This window comes from Polypterus senegalus, chromosome 2 (genome assembly GCF_016835505.1).
Source record: "Polypterus senegalus isolate Bchr_013 chromosome 2, ASM1683550v1, whole genome shotgun sequence".
Taxonomy (NCBI): domain Eukaryota; kingdom Metazoa; phylum Chordata; class Cladistia; order Polypteriformes; family Polypteridae; genus Polypterus; species Polypterus senegalus.
The window spans coordinates 205,242,253-205,263,626 of record NC_053155.1 but is presented as its reverse complement, the minus strand read 5'-3'; the positions used below and the strand labels follow the sequence as shown (position 1 = coordinate 205,263,626).

Here is a 21,374-nt window from a genome sequence, read left to right as displayed (position 1 = left end):
TCACCATTACATTTCATCCGTTGCCGTTTTTCATGAACTTTTTCATGATTTACTGTGTGTGTTTTTTTGTGCTTTGTTGTATTTAATGTGTAATTGCCGTAAGGGGAATAGGGTTGGTATCGTTGTTTTCTTATTTCATTTGTTTTCATTACATTATTTATTTGCTGTTTGATTACTGGTTTGCTTTGTTTTTGTCTCTGTGAGTGCTCACATCGGGTCAAGGCTGGAATCTCCACCATAAAAATAAATAAATCACCGTCTTCTCGATTATTGCTTCTCGCATGACGCTATGCTTACTTAAAAGCCTGAATTGTAACTGTCCTTTTTGGCTGATTGCTTTGTTTCTCTCTCCTCCCCTAGACATTCTCTGCTACTATGATGTTTGTCTATTGTTTAATCGTTACCTAACTGCATGCTGATCACCTTTTACTTCTGAAAGAGACATGTTTGTTTGAAGTGTTTGAATAAAGTTCCTGTCTCTACAATCTCCTGTGTTTGTGTGCAATTCTGTGACCCAAGCTGCACTAAGACTAGTCTGCAAGCATCAGCGCTTACCTCTGTGTGCTTTTGTGCAGCCAGTTTAAGTGCAGTTGGCTTAGTGATTTACATCCATTGCGTTAGTTGCACTTTGTACATATTTTTCCAGTAGTTTTTTAAATAGTTTTTACAGTACATTAGCAGTGTGTAAAATGATCAGTGTTGCAGTAATTGTGATGCTCTTTGCGTGAAAAAAAAATGTGTTCCATTAAAATTTCACTTTTTCTTTGTTAATTGTGACGTTTACTTAAAGTGTAGCAAAAAAGTATTTAGCGACCAGGGATGCATTAACCCCCTAGTATGTGGCAGTTTAACGGTTAAAGCCCCAAGATGCCGCAAAAACGAGCTGCACCATCTAAGGCTTCTGGCAATTAAAATGTGCTTGTATGAATTACAGTACATATAGCGGTAACATCGGTATTTTACATTCTAGCATTGCAGGAGACATAGCAGTACACTATACAGGTTTACCTTTAATATATACATACAGTAGACCTCTGCAAAGTCGCGGTTCAGGGTTTGTGGACTCACTCGTTCACAGATTTTTTTTTAGAACTGTGGTATATGGCCGGTTTGTCATCCTGGCCAATACCCCCAGGCCGCCAGTTGGGGCCCTCCCTGCAGCATGGAGGTGCCCGGAATTTCAGCAGGGCATCATGGACATTGGAGTTTTCCTTCACAGTCCTGCTGGATACCATGGGGGCCACCAGAGGATGCTGCAGGGAGGATCAAGGACTTGTATGTTCGATATAGCCCGGAAGTACTCTGTAGTCATGAGGACAGAAGAAATAAAGTATTTCCGGGCTGAAGAAAAGAAGAGTTTTAATCTGATCCGGAAGTGATAAGAATCATATAGACTGGGGGGATCGGAAGCACTTCTGGGTCAGGGAATATAAAGGACTGTGGGAGATCCCAGATGGGCGAGCTGAGTTGGGATGAAGAGAACAACATATCTGGGAGTGAAGGATTTGTATTATTGATTATTGTGGATTTATTGTTTATGAGTATTGTGGAGTGTAGGGTGCTTTGTGCACATTATAATTGTAATAAATTTAATTATTGGACTTTTATCTGGTGTCTGGCATCTGGTCCGAGGGTTCAAGGTGATCACAGCGTCCCCTATCTGTCACAGAACCTAACTATTAACTGTTAGTGGAAACCGCAAATATCCTCTCCAATTTTTTATGGCTTTTTTCGCGGCAATACTGTGCTCTAGAGATAACAGGAAGCAACCGCTGAGGGAAACACAGTTTGGGATGGTGAAAGTAGCCAATCTGAGGGCGTTATTCATTTCTCCTTGCTGCTGATTGACTGTTGCCCTGTGACACGTCTCCAGGTGAGTGGGTTTACCACCGCTGAAGGAAACGCGGTTTGGGATGGTGAAAGTAGCTAATCCAAGAGTGTTATTCATTTCTCCTTGCTGCTGATTGATTGCTGCCCTGTGACACAACTCCAGCTGAGTGTCCTCATGTTTTCCATTTTGTTTTTGTATTCATTTTGTTATTCTTAAACGCATAAGATGTTGCCGAATTGCCCTGCACCTTCTAAGTCTTCTGGCACTGAGCCTAAGCGCCAGAAGAAGTTTAAAACACTCCAGGAGAAGGTTGAACTACTGGATTTGCTCTGGGAACTAAAAAGTTATGCTGCGCCACTATGGCATTAATGAAAGCACTGTACACTACATAAAGAAGAACGAAGCAGCGATCTGGAGTATCTTTAAGTTTCTGTTATAGTGCTAAAAAGGTAACAACCGTAAGGAATAAAAATATCGTCAGGATGGAATCTGCCTTGGCATTGTGGATCACCGACTGCAGGAAGAAGAACATCTCCTTGGATGGTAACATCATCCATGAGAAAGCATGGAAATTGTACCAGCAGTTCGCTACAGGAGACAATGTAGCAACTTCCCATCACCATGTTCCTGAAACCTATAAAGAAAAGCCAGCATGAAACCCTACCAAAAGAAGACCCGTCCAAAGATACAACTTCTCCTGAAGCGCCTGAAGAAGAGACAACATCCGAGGAGTTTTAAATCCTCTGCATCGTACCATACAGCTACTTCATCATCATCATCAATATCATCCATCATTGGTGAGTACCCATACATTTTACTGTATTTTAATTAAATGATATTATTTTGTATTTACTCTACTTATAACAAAGAAAACGACAACACATACTAAACAAAACACGCTTGCATGAATTACATTACGTATATCGGTAACATCGGTATTTTACATTCTAGCACCGCAGGACACATAGCAGTACAGTACTGTACAGTATACGGGTTTACCTTTACATTCTGTTTTTAGGTAATGTATTAAGGTAATTTTTTACGTAATGTATTAAGCTGTTTGCAACAGAATTAAAGAGATTTGGTGGCATACTGTATTTAGGGTTTAAATTATAAAAATAGGCATTTAAAAGACATTTTTTAACCACATCCAAAAGTCGCGGTTTTTCACAATTTTCGGGTGCTCTGGCAACATAACCCCTGCTAATTTTGGGGGTGTACTGTATAAATATATATATATATATATATATATATATATATTGTGGTATTTGGCCGGGTTGTCATCCTGGCCAATACTCCCAGGCCACCAGATAGAGACTCCCAGGCCACCAGATAGAGCCCTCCCTGCAGTATGGAGGTGCCCAGAAGACCAACAGGGAGTCATGGACTTTGTCATTTTTATCCTCAGCCCTGCTCGATACCACAAGGGCCGCAAGAGAGAGCTGCAGGGAGGACCGAAGTTTCCTTTGTGCCCTATAACCCGGAAGTGCATCAGAGGAAGAGTGATGTGCTTCTGGGGTGAAGAAAAGGACTTTTTACCTGACCCGGAAGTGATACAAGATCACATGGACTGGGGATTGGGAACACTTCCAGGTCAGGGAATATAAAAGGACTATGGGAGCTCCCAGACGGCGAGCTGAGCTGGGTGGTAGGAGGGCAACGCGTCTGGGAGTGGTGGATTGTATTTGTGATAGTGATTATTGTGTGATTTATGAGTATAGTGGAGGAGAGGGTGCTTTGTGCACTGTGGCATTTAAATAAAGCCAACTATTGGACTTTTTCCGGGTGTCTGGAGTCTTGGACAGGGGTTCAAGGGAGCGATAGCGCCCCCTATCTGTCACAATATATATATATATGATACTGGAGTACTATGGCCACAGAACCATAATCAACTTTGTAAATGTGTGTTCTAAATACTGGAGTAAGATGTTGGTAATAGGAATATGCTGTGAAATGCTAGTGGATAATTGAAAACAGCTACTAAGCAGACATCAGGGACCTGAAAATTGACTGTATCTTTTTATGACACAATAAATGGAAGACTCTACAATTATCAATGACCAAACAGTGGTCAGTGCTTGACTAGACCTGTTGGTAAACTCTAGTATCAAATGAAGCTTTTAAATTGAAGAAAGAGTCTTTATAAGCAGAGGTTGTCTGGTTTGGAGTGGAAGATACTGGCGGACCAAAAAAGTATATAAAAGGAAGGGCTGTATGTAACAAGTGCTTGGTGAAGTCAAAGGCAGTGGCTTAGAGATGGTCACAAAGAGGTTATAGCAAAACCATTTGATCCCTCAAGAATGTCATATGTGATGCAAATGGGATATTTTTCAGATTGTTCTTGGCATACTTGATGAAGGTTTGACTTGCATGTTGTTATCATTCAGAAATGTAAGGAGAAACTTAAAGAACTTTCCTCCCTGCGTGGAGTTAGCATGTTCTCCCTTTGTCTGCGTGGGTTTCCTCCAGGTGCTCCGGTTTCCTCCCACAATTCAAAGACATGCAGGTTAGGTGCATTGGCGATCTTAAATTGTCCCTAGTGTGTGCTTGGTGTGGGTGTGTGTGTGTCCTGCGGTGGGCTGGTGCCCTGCCCGGGATTTGCTTCTGCGTTGTGCCCTGTGCTGGCTGGGATTGGCTCCAGCACACCTCTGTGAGCCTGTGTTAGGATATAGCGGGTTGGAGAATGACTGACTTAAACAACTTATGAATTTCAGCCAAAAAGGAATCACTTGCTCTCTTTAAAAACAGAGTGAAGTTTGAGCACTTAACAATTTACACAGATATACAATGAAAAGAAAATGCAATACAAGATAAAATAAAGAGCACATTATTTTGAATTTTAGGTAGCCTTAAAAATTTGTTTTCAATTTCTTTAACTACCTGTCCTTTCACAGCTTCATGTTTGCAGTATTCAGATATAAGGAACTTTGGAGGGTGATATTCATTTGTTTTTATACACTACTAATTCTGGACTGAGTCATTGATAGCAAACTTTCATCACAAATAACATGAGGAAAGTGATCAATGTGATTTCCTTTGGTTTCTCATGTTTTGCATGATACTACATGAAAATTGCTGTTTCATGACAGTTATTTACATTCAACCAATCAGCTTTAACATTACTCTCTGACATCACAAGGCAGGGACTATATGGATAAAGACACACTATTGCAATCCTTTAGTAATAATCTAAAAAATATCTATGTAACCTATGAAGCATTAGTTTTGACAAAGAACGTTTCTTTTTAATTGCTTTTTTATATGGCGTTGGAGATTTTACAACACTAGAACAATTATTACAAGAACAGGTTATTCAGCCCAACAAGCCATCCATCCTATTTATGTAGATTCTCCAAAATAACTTGAAGCTGAGGTTTGAGTGTCCTTATAAGTCCTACTCTCCACCAAACTATTTTGTAATTTATTCCACATCTATGTTTCTTTGCATAAAGTAAAACTTTCAACAATTTTTATGAAATCAATCCTTAACAAGTTTCCAATAGTATCTTAATTTTCTTGTTGAAGGTTTTATTTTAAAGTAACCATTCATAATTTCTTACCCTTTGATCATGTCACCTCCTGATCTTTGCCTGCTTACACTTAAAAGGTCCAACTCCTTCAACCCCTACTTGTTGCTCATACATGTCAGCCCCAGAATAAGCTTACATGCTCTCCTCTGGACTTTTTCTAATAATGCTCTGTCTTTTTTGTAACTAAAACTGCACACAGTACTCCAGGTGAGGCTTCTCCAGCACATTGAACCAACATAAGCATAATATCATTTGTTTTGAACTCTACTCCATACAGTATAACCTAACATTGTTTTAGCATTCTTGACAGCTTCTGTACACTGTCTTGATGTAGCTAGTGATGATTCCACTATGGATCCTAGATCTTTCTCATACGTTGTATTTACCATTGTGTATTCAAATGTAACATTTCCTCTTCTGCCTGTCTGTAATACCTTACATTTCATAAAAATTTTAGATGGCAACTCACATCTGTGTTTTTGGTTGTACTAATGATTGCTTGGTAGTTATCTTCATTGTCAGTTCCAATGACACACAGACATTATGATTTAAAAAATACTAAACGACCCACACTTTAGTCATCTAGTCTCAGTACTTGCTGGAGATTAGTGTTGATCTATAGTTGCAAGATGGGTTCCAGATGACTTGATAATCCTATCAGGTGGTCCACAGCTGTTTGAGTGAGAATGCTGTTATATGCAGTCCACTGTGAATTCAGCATTAGTAAATGTCATGCATGCACCAGACAATCTAGCTGAACAACCCCAACCCATTAGCTCCTATAAGCAATACAGCAACAGCGGACAATGGAAGAGGTCAGTGGGAACCAGTTTAGTTTTATAGGCTCCTCTTACTTTGTAAAACATAAAGGATATCATTACATATGAAATACAATGCTCTACTTTTTTTTTGGTTTATAAAAGAAAAGAATGATACAGATTACAGCCTGTTTTTCCCTTGCATGAAACAGTGAGTGCGCTATTTTTTAATCAATGGCTTACAGATTTTAAATAGGATTAAAGTTTATAAGCAATTGTCTTTCCACTATAGCAGCTGTGGTGCCACTGATATGGTCAATCCTCGCAGCTCGTTTACAAAAATATGATTAACCTCAACAGCTGTCACTAACCTAAAGGTTTCTCATTACAAATTTATTCTCATTTTATATTTCTGATGTAGTCAGTCAGTTGATATTTGATATCTTAATTCAGGCTGGTAAAGCAAAGCTTCATTCATCATTATGACGTTAATGATGCCTCAGCAGACCAACACATGCAAAATCAAATCTGTGGCCAGCCTTCCAATCAAAGTATAGACATAAAGCTTCAAACGTGAGCCAGAATAATTGTGACAGCTCACAAATCAGATAGAGATAATGTATTCAGGTACGTAAGAAGAAAGGTATAAGACATGAAAAAGAGAAGAAAGAAGAGCTGGATTCTGTTGATTACAAAATAAAGTTTACCTTCAGTGTAGTTTTTAATATGTGGCAAGTAGTAGTAGTAGCTAAATTGCCAAAATTCCTCATCTGTATAAATAAAGTATTATCTGTCTATCTATCTATCTAAATTGGGATGCAAAAGTATTCAATTCTCTTGGAAGTCATCATAATTTTCTGTATGACAAAATATTTGCACATATATTTACTCATTCAGAATTTTAATGTGAACTCCTATGCTGTAACAATACATTACCAAAGGAAAAAATAAACCATTTTCTGCATATATTTAACTGAAGTAGAAAAACTCAAAGGTTAGTGACTGCATAAGTATTCAAACCTTTGTGCCGTGGAAGCTCCAGGTTTACACAAATGACAAATTAATCACAAACGACACAATGGTGTCAGTCATTTGACCATAATTAAACATAACTAGGGAAGCCCATTATATCTTTCTGGATTTAAAAATCACCCTTTGTAAGTGTCATAGTCTTTGCTGGACAGTCATTGCAAAAATGAAGACAGAGAAGCATTCTACTGATTCGAGGAACAAAGTCACTGAAATGCACAAGGAAGGCTGTCCCTCAAAAGTAAACATCAGGGCAAGATGTCAGCTGGTGATTGAGAGGCTACTAAAAGTCCAACTATCACTCTCGGAAGTCTGCAGTGCTATTTGAGTGAATGTGTATGGGTCCACAGTTTCAAAAGCTATCCATACAACAGGCCTTTATGGGAGGGTAGCAAGAAGGAAGCAATTCCTTAAGAAGGCCCACATAAAACCATGTATGGCATTTGCTTCAAAGCTCAAGAAGGACACATTTAAGATGTGGGAGGTTTTACGGTTAAATGAGACCAAAACAGAACTTTTTGGCCAGACTTCAAAAAGGTATGTGTGGTGTAAGATTAACATTGCCCATGTCTCAAGAATTACTATACTTATGGTGAAATATAGTAGGGTCAGCATCATGCTATGTGGGTGGTTTTCATGAACTGGGACTGGGAATCTTATCAGAGTTGAAGGGACAATGTATGGACACAAATACTGCACAATATTGCAGGAGAACTTGTTCCAGTCTGCTATGAAACTACGGCTTAGGAGAAGATTCATCTTTCAACGTGACAATAACCCTAAGCATAACGTCAAAGCGACACTGGAATGGCTCAGAAACAGAAAAGTGAATGTTTTAGAATAAACAAGTCAAAGTCCTGATCTTTACCCTATTGAGAATCCCTGGCACTGTTTGAAAACTGCTGTCCAGAAAGACCATCCCACCAACCTAGAGGATCTGTATAAATTCTGAGCAGAAGAATGGGGAAGAATTAATCTATCTATCTATCTATCTATCTATCTATCTATCTATCTATCTATCTATCTATCTATCTATCTATCTATCTATCTATCTATCTATCTATCTATCTATCTATCTATCTATCTATGTCTGTCTACCTATATTGTGCATAGTATAAAAATTTCAAGTAGGCCCCTTCAAATAGGCCAGCTTGAGGGAAATGTTTTCCAACTTGATGTGAAACTAAAATACAATTAACCACACTGGTCTTTATGTCTATATTTAGTGTCTGAAAACGTTAGACAGATAGATAATACAAATAAATCATAATTTAGTAATGAATGCTTTGCTCTTCTTAATATTTCTTTGCTGAGCATTAAATTACACTTATCACACTCCAAATGTTAAGGTTCCTAAATATATCCTCAAAGTAGCATAAGCATAAGACAATAAATTGGTATAATTGTTAGCTCCAAAACTGTACTTTCAAACTCTAGCTAATTTATTGTCTTTATGCAGTTTGTACCTTACCCATATGCCCTTGTGGATTTTGTCTACTGACTCTGTCTCTTTCGTCAAAAACATGTCTGTTAAACTGACTGAAATCTCTGAACTCGTCATGTTTAAGTATGAGTGAGGGTGTGGGTGATTAGAACATTAGGACACTCTAGACTAATACTAGGCTAATACAGTGGAGCACTTTAAAACACTGCTGAAAACACATTACTTTAATATGGCCTTCTCATAACTTCACTTTATCTTAATCCTGATACTCTGTATGTTCAATTCATCATAATAACTATTCATGGTGGCTCTAAAATCCGTACTGACCCCTACTCTCTCTTGTTTCTTTTTCCGGTTTCTCTGCCGCCACCACCACCTACTCAAAGCACCATGATGCCCCAGCATTTATGTACTAAAATCCAGAAGTCCACGTGATCATCATCATCATCATCAAGTCCTTCCGTGAAAACCATAAATACAAAGAGGACTGTTTCATTTATGTTAGGTAGATTGCCCAGAGGGGACTGGGCGGTCTCATGGCCTGAAATCCCTGCAGATTTTATTTTTTTCTCCGGCCGTCTGGAGTTTTTTTGTTTTTTCTGTTCCCCCCTGGTCATTGGACCTTACTCTTATTCTATGTTAATTAATGTTGACTTGTTTTATTTTCTTACTGTGTCTGTTATTTTTCTATTCTTCATTATGTAAAGCACTTTGAGCTACATTCTTTTGTATGAAAATGTGCTATATAAATAAATGTTGTTGTTGTTGTTGTAGACGAGAACAGGCCATTCAGCCCAACAAAGCTCGCCAGTCCTATCCACTTATTTCTTCCAAAAAAACATCAAGTTGAGTTTTGAAAGTCTCTAATGTCTTACTGTCTTTATTCCAAGTGTCTCTCGTTCTTTGTGTAAATAAAAACTTCCTAAAGTTTGTGCAAAATTTACCCTTAACAAGTTTCCAACTGTGTCCATGTATTCTTGATGAACTCATTTTAAAATAACAGTTTCGATCCACTGTACTGATTCCCTTCATAATTTTGAAAACTTCAAATATGTCAGCTCTTAATCTTCTTTTGCTTAAACTGTAAAGGCTCAGCTCTTTTAATCTTTTCTCATAATTCATCCCCTGTAGCCCTGGAATCAGCCTAGTCGCTCTTCTCTGGACCTTTTCTAGCGCTGCTATGTCCTTTTTGTGATGGTTTCTTCTGACATTCTAGTGCTGTATCAAAAATTGGCTCCTGCTTTATGCGTGATGTTGGTAGGACAGGCCCTGTTCTCCCTACAGCCATTTATTGGAAAAGGAACCAACTTCATACAAATAAATGTTTTCACATTAGATCCTTTTTAAGGGGCATTCAAAAAGAAGGACATTTTTACATATTAAGCCAATAATTATTCAAACTTTTCTTTTTAATTGGTAAACCGTTCTCCGTATTTTTTTGCATATTCTTCAGTTCCATCTTTATCTCTATAATAGTTATTACTATGAAATATACAGGTTCCCTCACAGAAGTTCTGAATCATGCTAAAAGTTTAGGATCTTCCTCAGCAATAGCCAGAGACCTGAGCTGCCTGTCTGTCTAACTTGCTTTTCCAGTCCAGTGTTGTAGGGAGCTGGAACCTATCCTGACAGCATTGGATGTAAGATGGTAACAAAACCCAAATGGGGTGCTAACTCTGTCACATTGCATAATCAATCCCACGGGGCCACTTTTAAGTCATCAATTAATATGAAATGTGCATCTTTGGAACTGAAGGGAAAAAACCCTCAGACATGGGGATAACATTCATTAATTGCTTAAAAAGACAGATGATTCTTGAGCACACCGATCTATAAAAAGCAATACTCAGTCAGCTTTGATGAAACAAGAAAACAGTGAGTCCAATTTATTCATAAAAGAGCTTAAGTGATGTCAGCTTTACTGTAAAGGTGTTACAACAAACCTTCCTAAATAGAAGAGCTGTGGTGGGAGATGGTTTGAAATACCAGAATACTGACTTGCATTAATGTTACACATTAATTAATTTGCTTGTTTGTTGATTGTTGGTTTATGTGATTGATTAATTAATAAATCAATCAGCTTGCTCATTGATTCTGTTTATTAACTAACTATATAAATAATAAACAAATATATTTTTATATTATATTACAGCAGGCACGATAAAGGTGTGACTGTACACAACTGCTGGCCTTCTTTTTCAAGATAAGAATATTTTGTTTTTAAACTCTTTTATTAAAAAAATACATTATATAAAATACAGAATATGTATATATATGCATAAACACATCTCATTTTTGTTGCATAAAGTTCTTTCTGTTCTATTAAATGTTATTTAGAATTTATTGTAACTATATTATATTTGGTTGTTTATAGAAAGTGAATTATATAAACCAAAGTAAACTTAAATTAGCAAGTAAGGTTGGAAGAAATGATGGTTATGTAAGATAACATAAAGGTAACTTAACTCCCAAAATCTTCAGCGTGGGTGTTCACAAAAAGTGTCTTGAAGGCAAGGAGACAATCCAAGGTGTACAACCTACACAAATCTCCTAATATGCTCTCAACCAAATAAGTCTATATTTTCTTGAGGGATGCACCAACTCCATCCATCAGTTTTATAAACTTGCTTTTTCCATTGCAGCATCATTTGAAGTTGAAGCCTGTCCCATGAGCATAGGGACTATACATCCCAGTGTGCACCCAGACACACTCATGGTCTGCCAGTTTAGAGGCATTAATCAACCTAAAGTGTGTGCCTTGGCGATGCAGACAAGCTAGAAAAATCAGACTTATGCTGACATTGGCAGAACATTCAATCTCTGCAGAGATTACCCAAAACTGACACAAATGAACTCAGGTCCCTTGTGTAGTGAATCACCTTTTCCCAGATATTGTTTTTGTATACAGTATATACAAAAAAAAAATGATAAAATGATTAGTTTAAAAAATCCATTATGAGAAAAAAGTCCACTTCAGAGGAAAAAAATATGAAAATAAGCATGCTTTTAACTTTGCCCTTAAAATTTTGTTTTTGTTTTACATGCTCCATCATAAGACATGTAAAAATCATAAGAAATTTAAATATTTGGTTGGTGAATTCATTAATGGTAGATCATTTATTCACAGTTCTTGCTGTGGTGACTTAACATCATTTTTTATTAATTCTTGCTGTTCTCAAGCAACTTTTCTAACTTTATCAAAAATGAAATATAACATACTAAAAAGCTGGGTTTACCAATCTAGTTAGAAAATTAATAAGACCTTTAGTCCAGAGACACTGTGTATAACCTCTAGTGCTTCTATGGTGCAGTGAAAGACGTGGATGTTTGGACTTTAAACCTCATTTTGTTATCCTAACAAGTCACCTCATTTGGCCGCACCTCTTTCAATAATGAAACTGTAATGTTTTGTACATTAGTTTTGGTAAAGTTGTATATCAAACATAAAATTAAAAAGAATCTAAATGATAATAATCATAACAACAGTAGCAGTGAAACCACACAGAAAATAAACATTCATGCAGATAAAATTTTGCTTTTAACTGTAATGACAAATCTGTCAAGCATGCAAGCAAATACCTTTTTCGTCTTTCATTCACTAGGCGACACACTTCCTGCCACCGACTGTTGACAGTGGCAAGTTTCCCCTTAAAGATGCCAGTGTCTTCCGATGGAGTATCTTGGAGGATCTCTTCTCCTGTTGCATTTATCGCTGCCACAACTGCTTGGTGGCTGTCAATACCATGTTGCAGCACCTACAGGACAAGAATAATGTAAGGAAATTTTAATTTCCAGATAAGTTAAATCACTCATCATAAGAAATATAAAGTAAAAAAGCAACACTTTAAAAACAAATGTTACATTAACTATGTTGTGCATGTTGATTTTTAGGCCTGGTAACCCCTGCATATGCTAAATAAAAGGACACTGCCATATATGTAAGAGAAAGAGACAATGAGGTCAAAAAACGAATGCCAGAAGAGGTAAAACTTCAAGCTGGCACAAAATGGAATCTTTTGTACTGTGCTGAGGAAATAAACTTGGAGACCTGCTAAAGCAAACTGCAGGCTCAGAACTGAAGTGACACTAAGAGGCTATTATAGGAAGATCTAGCCTGGTCCTTAAAACAAATGAAAGGCCATCCATGTCCCATGGATGGGGTTTTAATGCCACCACAAAAAAGACAGCTTCAGAGAGTTGGGATAAGAAAGTGGTGGAATTTTAAAGGTTGAAAGAAATATTTTCCAGTGTTTTTAGAGAGTAGAGGGACATAGGAGGTAGAATGAGATGTGCTTGTGTGTGGTTTTGTGGTGGGAAAATGGGTGACCCATCCCTCCTAACAAATTAGCATGTTTTGTTTATTTTTTGACAGATTTTCCTATGTAGAGTGCAAACTAAAATCCTTGATTATTGTCTTCCTGATTATAGAATTCTAGCTTTTGTTATAGGTCTTAGAGTGTGTCACAGGAGGCTGGGGGTCAGACCCAGCCGGGACGCTTGGAAGGACTGGGAGGTCGTCTATAAGTTCCCCGGGCCACGAGGGGGCAACCACCCCGGATGATGAGGGGACCATTAGGATGGAGCGAAAAGGCTCAAACCCACTGGGGCCTGTGGCTACCGCCAAGGGGTGCCCTGAGCGTCGTGGAGCCCGGGAGATCGACACTTCTGCCACACCTGGGAAGGTGGAGTGAATACCTTCCAGGGACACCCTGAGTGCTTCCGGGTGCAAGGGCAGCACTTCCACCACACCAGAAAATGCTGCCGGAAGAACGTCATCAAGCATCTGGAGCACATCCGGGAGGAAATAAAAGGGGCCGCCTTCCTACAGTCGGGGAGCTAGAGTCGGGAGTAGGAGCAGGATAAAGCTCTCGGGACAGGAAGAAGAAAGGTGGCCCAAGGACATTGGAGAAACCCGTGTTGAGGGGTGTTTGGTGTGGGAGCACTGTGTGCTGTGTGGGACTTTTGTGAAGAACAAATAGTTTAATAAACGTGTATGGCAGTGACATCCAGTGTCTGTCTTTCTGTGCTCAGGCTGTCTATCACAAGTGTTAGTTTTGTGATGTCATTTTGAAGCCAGATGGCATTTTTTTGTTACTGAACTTGTCTTGTTTCTTACTATGTTACTCTTGTGCACTCAAGATGGAAGGATAGGGTGAGACAGCATGTATGGGGCATTGTCTCTGAAGGACGGCTAGATGGCAGCCCCCATTGGTTGCAGCAGTGCCACGGTCTCCCATAGGGCTTATTGGGATTTGGAGTTTGTCGACTTAGCCCTGTTGGGTTCCATGGGTGCCGCCAGGGGGTACTGCAAGGACTGGGAAGCCCTACTTTGTTGGGCTCTAATCTCACATGGGAGTGCTTCTGAACAACAGCTTTTAAACACGGGAAGTGCTACCATGTGGGACATAAAAGGAGCTGCCTGCCACTTTTCTAGGAGTTGGAGTCGGGAAGAAAGAGGACAAAGCTTGCGTAGAGGAGGCAGTGAGAAACAGACACATAGAGAAAAGAAGACAAAGTATTGCTGAGTGCTGTGTACTGTGGCTGTGGTGGGAAATGCATACATGAGTAGAGTTTCCCACAATAAATCATCTTTCGTTTATATTCAAAGATGCAGTAATTATGCAGTAAGCATAATTTGCCTACTAGGGTAGAGAGCTGCCATGATGGCCTACTTGACCCACTTGATCCAAAGTACAACTACAAAGCACCCAGTACTGCCTCCAGTACAATAGCTTTTTAAGATGTTATTAATATTTGTAACAGCTTAGAGATGATCATAGTGTTGCAATCAAATGTATAGATTATATGAATGAGTGAATAAATAAGGGACAAATCTTTTTTCACTAATGACTTTAGAGAAATTGGAAATAAAAGGAGAGTGCTTAACACAGTAGTAAACCAGAAAAAAGTGGACGGGCCTTGCCATTTCACTTATATCCTATAAATGTATTTTCTTAATTAACATTTTCCATTTCTGGGTTTTTGGAAGGAGCAGCCTATCCAGGCCTCAATTTCTAAATGGATCATTTTCAAAAACACACCAGTGTTATCATACATTGCGATCAGTCAACAGATGTATGTAGAACCTTCCTATACATTGTTATTGTCATAATCTTTCTTTTGCATTTTTAGCATTTTTAGCATGGTTAAAAACAAGTAATATTCTTCTGTAACATTATTTAATTCTTCTCAAGGCCAACAGCATTTTCAGATTATTGTTGGTGACAGTCACTATGACTGAGATTGTGTAATCTGTGACAACAATAACTACAGTGATATAAAGTTCAACACTGCGAACTTCCTGGTTGTCCAAGTTTGTAGATAAAACCAAAAATAAAAAATGTAGTGTTATTTCTTAGTGTAATTAGTTGATCTCTGGTTACAACCTCTGTTCTGTTCTTTAACAGTGACTTATGTCCTTCATTTTGGCTCTGATTTATTAATTATTTTTAGTTGTTTAAATTAGGGAGTCCAGCCATGCCATTTGTTCTCATCCCAATAATTTTAGTTAAAACTGTCATGAATAGCTGTGGCCACTTGCCTGTCTGACTGCTGTTGTTTAACACAGTTATTCCTAAATGTTCAAGTTTCTATGCTCTATATTTCAGATCTGTACATTCTGATATGCTGTACTATAATTCTGCACACTGTTTAGAGCTTGCTAAGGATATGATTATTCTCACAAGGCCACTTGGACAATGCCAAGAAGACCATAAAACAAAACGTATGAAAAGCCAGAGGATTTATGTGTCTTTATGCTTTCATCTCTCTCTCTCTCAAATCCAAAAGAAGATTCATAAACTCTTGTCAAATTCTGTTACCTCTTGGCCCACTGCCACTTCTAGTTGATGTTGTTATCCAAATCCCTGTTGGGCTCAGGAATTGCCCCAGATGATCAAACTTGCTTCTACTTGCAAAAGTGCAACACTGGTAGTGTCTTAATGAATTTTATTATATACGCACTTGGGTTCCCAAGTCCCTTTTCTGTATTTATGTACTTTGTTTTTAAAATCCATTTTGATTCTTTTTTTTTTTACCCAACAATGTTTCAAATACTGTGGTGGGCTGGCACCCTGCCCGAGGTTTGTTTCCTGCCTTGCGCCCTGTGTTGGCTTTGATTGGCTCAGGCACACCCTGTAGTTAGGATATAGCGGGTTGGATAATGGATGGATGTTTCAAATAGTACTTAAAAAATCAACATTTCCAATGTAAAGACCTCATATGCTCCTGCAACAAACTGGTTAACCGATTTACAACTATATAATGGAATAAATAGGTCTAGAAAACAAATGAATAAAAGAAATCTAAAAATTCATATTGGTGCTCGGTCCTTCCTGCGTGGAGTTTGCATGTTCTCCCCGTGTCTGCGTGGGTTTCCTCCGGGCGCTCCGGTTTCCTCCCACAGTCCAAAGACATGCCGGTTAGGTGGATTGGCGATTCTAAATTGGCCCTAATGTGTGCTTGGTGTGTGGGTGTGTTTGTGTGTGTCCTGCGGTGGGTTGGAACCCTGCCCAGGATTGGTTCCTGCCTTGTGCCCTGTGTTGGCTGGGATTGGCTCCAGCAGACCCCCGTGACCCTGTATTCGGATTCAGCGGGTTAGAAAATGGATGGATGGATGGATATTGGTGCTCCATCAAGGGCACTGTTTCCATTTTAGGACATCCTCATTTTTCGCTTTTCCACTCGTCAAACATCAGTATTGCTCCATATCAAGTAGTCACTCGTCACGCATCACCACTCACTGCTCAGTTTTCACTCGTAATTCGTCACTTTTCATTCTCCTTCTTTTTTTTCTTATCGGAGCCAATCATCGGGGTGAGTGATGACAGGGGGCATGTAGCTTAATGATATATAAAGGAGCCCATTGGTTTGTTGAAATGTAAGTCAAAAACCTCCTTTTTGTTGCTGTTGCTAAACCCACATGATATTAATAATAGGAAACACAATCAATAATAATAATTAAAAATTGGATTTATTTCAAAATCATAGTCAGTTGTGAGATGAAAATCAGCTTCCTATCTCATGCTACCAGGACAGGCCCCAAAAATTTCACACACTAGACTGATTCGGGAAATGGACACACGGTTACATAAGAAAAATAAAGCTTGGACCTGAAGAAGGGATAAAGGAAATATTCAGTGATCATCCCTGTTGTTAATATACATTGAAAATAAATACATCACCTCAATCAACTGATACAGGAAATGGACAGATTATTACATAAGGAAAATAAAGGTTGGACTTGAAGATGGGATCTAAATCTGTGACCTGGTATTTCAAGGTCAGCTCATTTCCTTTCCCACTATGCTACAACAGTTCCAATAGAGTAATTGCTCAGATTATTGGTTTTCTTGGCTAGTGTTGACATTTCAATTATCCCAGTTTCTCATTTTTAATTTTTTTATGTCATCTTACAGTAAAGTGAGGTTATTTGGGCTAAACACAGTGTACTTAAAAGAATCTTCCATATTAAAAATGACATTTGTTAAAATGTTTTACGTTATCCCACTGTCACAGTGCACAGCCTCTCAGTCATTTACAGAAAGGGCCAATATTACAAAGGTTATCATAAATAAGCATTTACATTTACTTCTGAAGCATGTAGGAAACTGTCATTAGAAGGGGTCAAAGCAAACAAACTAAAGCCATAGTTACTGGCCACTTGCCTCAACTTATTTTTACACTTGATGGATTTTTTTGTTGTTGTTGTAGAGTGGATTTCTTTGTCTAGCCCCTAGATTAGCAGTTCTCAGTCTCAGTCCTGGGGACCCAATGTGGCTGCAGGTTTTTTATTCCAAACAACTTCAGTTTTTAATTGGACTGCTATAGCGTAATAAAGTGATCTGTTATTACCTAGCTTCTGTGTTTTGGAGTCAATGTAAAAATTACAAAACTAAGTATGGTAAATTTTTATTAAAATGTACTAAGCAGTTAGTTTTTAACAATATTTTGATCCTGATTTTCATTGTTCTTTTCCAGGATTTGTAGTTTTTTAATCCATTAGTTGCTAATTAGTGGGTCCAACGCTATAAAGTAGTCGCAGCCTTTCATTATTCAGTGCTTTTTCCCAGGTGTCTGTACTGCTCTGTTTTAATTGTCATTATTAACATACAACGATAGAAACAAACTGCAAAGAAAAAGGTCAAATAACAGGAAACAAATGAGTTCAGCATTTAAAGATACTGAAAAACTAGAAATACTTCTAAATATTTTATAAATGTAAATATTGTGCTCTTCTGAATGTAGAATAAGAGAAGAGAAAAAAGACCAGTTAATTAAATGAGATAAGTTATTATCACTGATTATGAATGTGGTTGGAACAAAAGCCTACAACTACAGAGGGTCCCCAGGACTGAGTTTCAGAACCCCTCCCAGAGATGATTTTTTTCCTCCTTTAGTTCTCATTTTGTTGCACTTTTCTCTATGTTGAACAGGATGAATATTTCTATTATGACAAGGAAGTAAGCTCATCAGAGTCCTAGTTTCCTTAGAATGATGGGTTGTCCCACCATACAACACTCACTGACCCAGAGCATGTGCAAAAAATTAGAAACAAAACAAATCTTTCAGTCTAGCTTCACATTCTTCCTTCCACTAGCTGAAATGGTTTCAATCAGAAACACTGCAACTAACTTATGCCTATTTGGATGGGATTCATTTTACACCAGGAGGTGGGTTAAACTAGTAAACCTCTGTAATTTAAGTTTCATCCAAATTGCTTATGTCAATAACTTTTTATGGATTGTGTGTTTATGTCTCAGTAAAGATTACAGAGCCTTTACCTTCTATAAAAAAAGTCTATAAAAATAATTCCAGGTTAAAATAATCCCATGCAGAAAAATTCTGATATTTGAACGATTTGGACAAGACTAAAATTACAGAGGACTTCTGGCGATAATTACTATACTTTACCCTACCCCTCATTGTATAACAAATCCCATGCGCCACAGGAGAGGTAGTGCAGATTAGCTTCAGCAACACTTAAGCACAAGTAAACATGTCCACAGGATCTTTGCTGGTACACAGGGATATTTAACTTCAAAAAACCTTTTATGGAGGGCATCAGCCTTATTGTCATTGTCCAACCCGCTATATGCTAAAACAGGGTCACGGTGCTCTGCTGGAGCCAATCCCAGCTAGCATAGGGTGCAAGGCAGAAACAAATCCCAGGCAGGGCGCCAGCCCACTGCAGGGCACACACACACACCAAACACACACTAGGGACAATTTGGATCGCCAACCTGCATATCTTTGGACTGTGGGTGGAAGCCGAAGCGCCTGGAGGAAACCCACTCAGACATGGGGAGAACATGTAAACTCCATGCAGGGAGGACCTGGCAAGTAAAGCCAGGTCTCCTTACTGTGAGGCAGCAGCACTACCACTGTGCCACCGTGCTGCCTTCAGCCACAAGTGGAACATTTATTTTAACAAGAGCACATAGAATTAATTACCAGTTAGACAGAATAATTTGCCAAAAACAGCTGGCTCTCTAAGTAAAAGAAACATTGCAAAACAACAAAAACAAAAAGAGTTCTCAATGTACTCAATGTTTCTTGAACTGTACTGTGTAATAAAGGCAGTGTCAACAAAACATGAGGGTTAATGTCAAATTTCACAAGACCATTTTACAACACTGTATTTTTAATCTAACTATGCATTTCTGTTTAAATGACCTTAATAACTTAGTTTCTTTCCACAAGAGAAGAGCAGTGGAAAAACATACATTTAATCAATAGGTACATCACTGCTGCCATTATTCTAAATAATTCTGGCTTTATTTAGCTCACACCTACTGTGATGAATTTCCACCTAATGTGGATGGGCTCACTTGCATATGAAATTACATAATGTATTCAGATAAAGTCAAGTATAAAGAAGGCAGAGCTGAAATACTACCTGCTCTTTCTTAAAACAGATTTTGCAAATTTCAACTGAATTACACTTTTTAGTCCTCATGTTTTCTGCAGCTGGTCTAAGCTCTGTTTCCTTAGGAGCCTGAGTGGGATAAGTATGGAAAAATAACGGATTAACTTTTTTCTAATGTACACTGGTAATCTATAATCTATAGTATATAGTATATAAATATATAGCATATGATAAGTAAGTATAAGTAAAGAAGGCCTAAGAGAAGGTTTATGGATGTGGTGAGAGGGGACATGAAGGTGGTGTTTGTAACAGAGCAAGATGCAGAAGACAGGAAGATATAGAAAAGGATGATCCCCTGTGGCGACCTCTAACAGCAGCAGCCAAAAGAAGTATATGATAAGCATGGTATAATTAGTAATCTAGTATATGATAAGAGATCTGCCTTTCCATTGGCTAGGGATTCAAAGCTTTGCCTTCAACTACAGAGTCAAGTTCCCTCCTAGAGCCTAACAAGATGCTGTCTGGATGAGTGGTTACTCTAAATTTTGTGCATGGCTGAGTTTGTGGTCTTTAAATAACAAATAATCACCTTTCCCATGGTCCTTTCATGCCTTTCATCCACTGCTGCTAGGTTGTATTTGTGCACTCACTGACCCTTAATATTGATTAGGCAGATTACAAAAATGGGCAGATGGATATTTGACCCTGAGAAAGTCACCTAGTTTGCCTGTGCTCTCTAAGTGCAACCCTTGTACTGTATTTATGAAAGATGAATTACTTTATATTGTTAAAGTAAAGTGCTTTGGGATGACATTTATCCAGGAAACAGAGATTGATTAATTGCTATTTTGCTTTTAATATGCTGCTGCCAGGATAAACTCTGGTGGCCAGCGGGTCAGACTTTGAAAATTGATGGATTCTCAGCTGTTGTGTGTAACAGACTATGCTAACAAGTGCTTTGACATTACATTTCCAGAGCTTCTGAACCATCTGCTTTGAGGGATGTAGCAGAGATATTTCTTACTTGGAAAGCTGAAGTAAAAGTTAATCATGCCATTAAGTACCTTTTGCTATAAACAGTCTGAATCTTCAAAAAGGAAAGCTTTTATAAAAACAAAAGGTGCTCCCTTCAAGCAGCAGGAGATATTGTACAGACTATTGTCCAAATGATAACATATTGATTGCTGCAGAGTGCAGCTAACAGACAACTTTCTAGACACGGACATAATGAAAGTGTTGAAGATAAAATACAGTAGGTGTCTCCCCAAGATATCTGCCCCGTCAATTAATCAGGGATTTGTTCTTTATAGAAAAAAATGCTGAAAACAACTACAATCCATTTTATTTGTAGGATGAACATTGTGTTCCTAGTGTCATAAAAAGTTATCAGTGCCTTTTTCTAAAATCAATACATGCCCATAATGTCTTATGTGCCTGTGGATATTTGTTTTGTTTGTCAAACAGCCAAATTATTTACCAATGGGAAAATAGAGATAAATGAAATGCCTAAAAAGGTTTGGGATCTGTCCTGCCTCAACTGCCTTTTTCACAATTATCGTGTTTGCATTTGCTGTCATATCAAATTTAATTTGGTTTATATGTCATGGTCCTGAATGAAAAACTCTACAATATTCAAGAAAAAACAAAATCACATTAATTCTACTAACATAGCACAACATAACATTTTCAAACATGGTTAATAAAATTACAAAGTCTCTCCTAGCAGCATGAGGTGCAAAGCTGTAGCCAGTCGATGTCAGTCAAACACAGGTCCCTCTCAGACATACACATACACCTATAAAGGGCCAATTTGGAATCACCAATTAACTTAAATCGTGAATCTTTGATGACGTGTGAGAAAATAAAGAGTAACAGGAAGAAACTCCATGCAGACACAGGGAGACATGCACACTCC

The 21,374-nt window shown here is 38.2% G+C and overlaps 1 protein-coding gene across 12 annotated transcripts in view; it reads right to left on the bottom strand.

The window, feature by feature from the left end:
* The window catches only part of dmd (dystrophin), a 2,654,580-nt gene that overhangs the window by 1,054,429 nt on the left and 1,578,777 nt on the right, over nt 1–21,374 (bottom strand). For all 12 annotated transcript variants that reach the window (XM_039745194.1, XM_039745193.1, XM_039745197.1 and 9 more), the window contains one exon: nt 12,172–12,347. In XM_039745194.1, the coding sequence (XP_039601128.1) occupies nt 12,172–12,347 (176 nt within the window). The remainder of the gene's footprint in view (nt 1–12,171; nt 12,348–21,374) is intronic.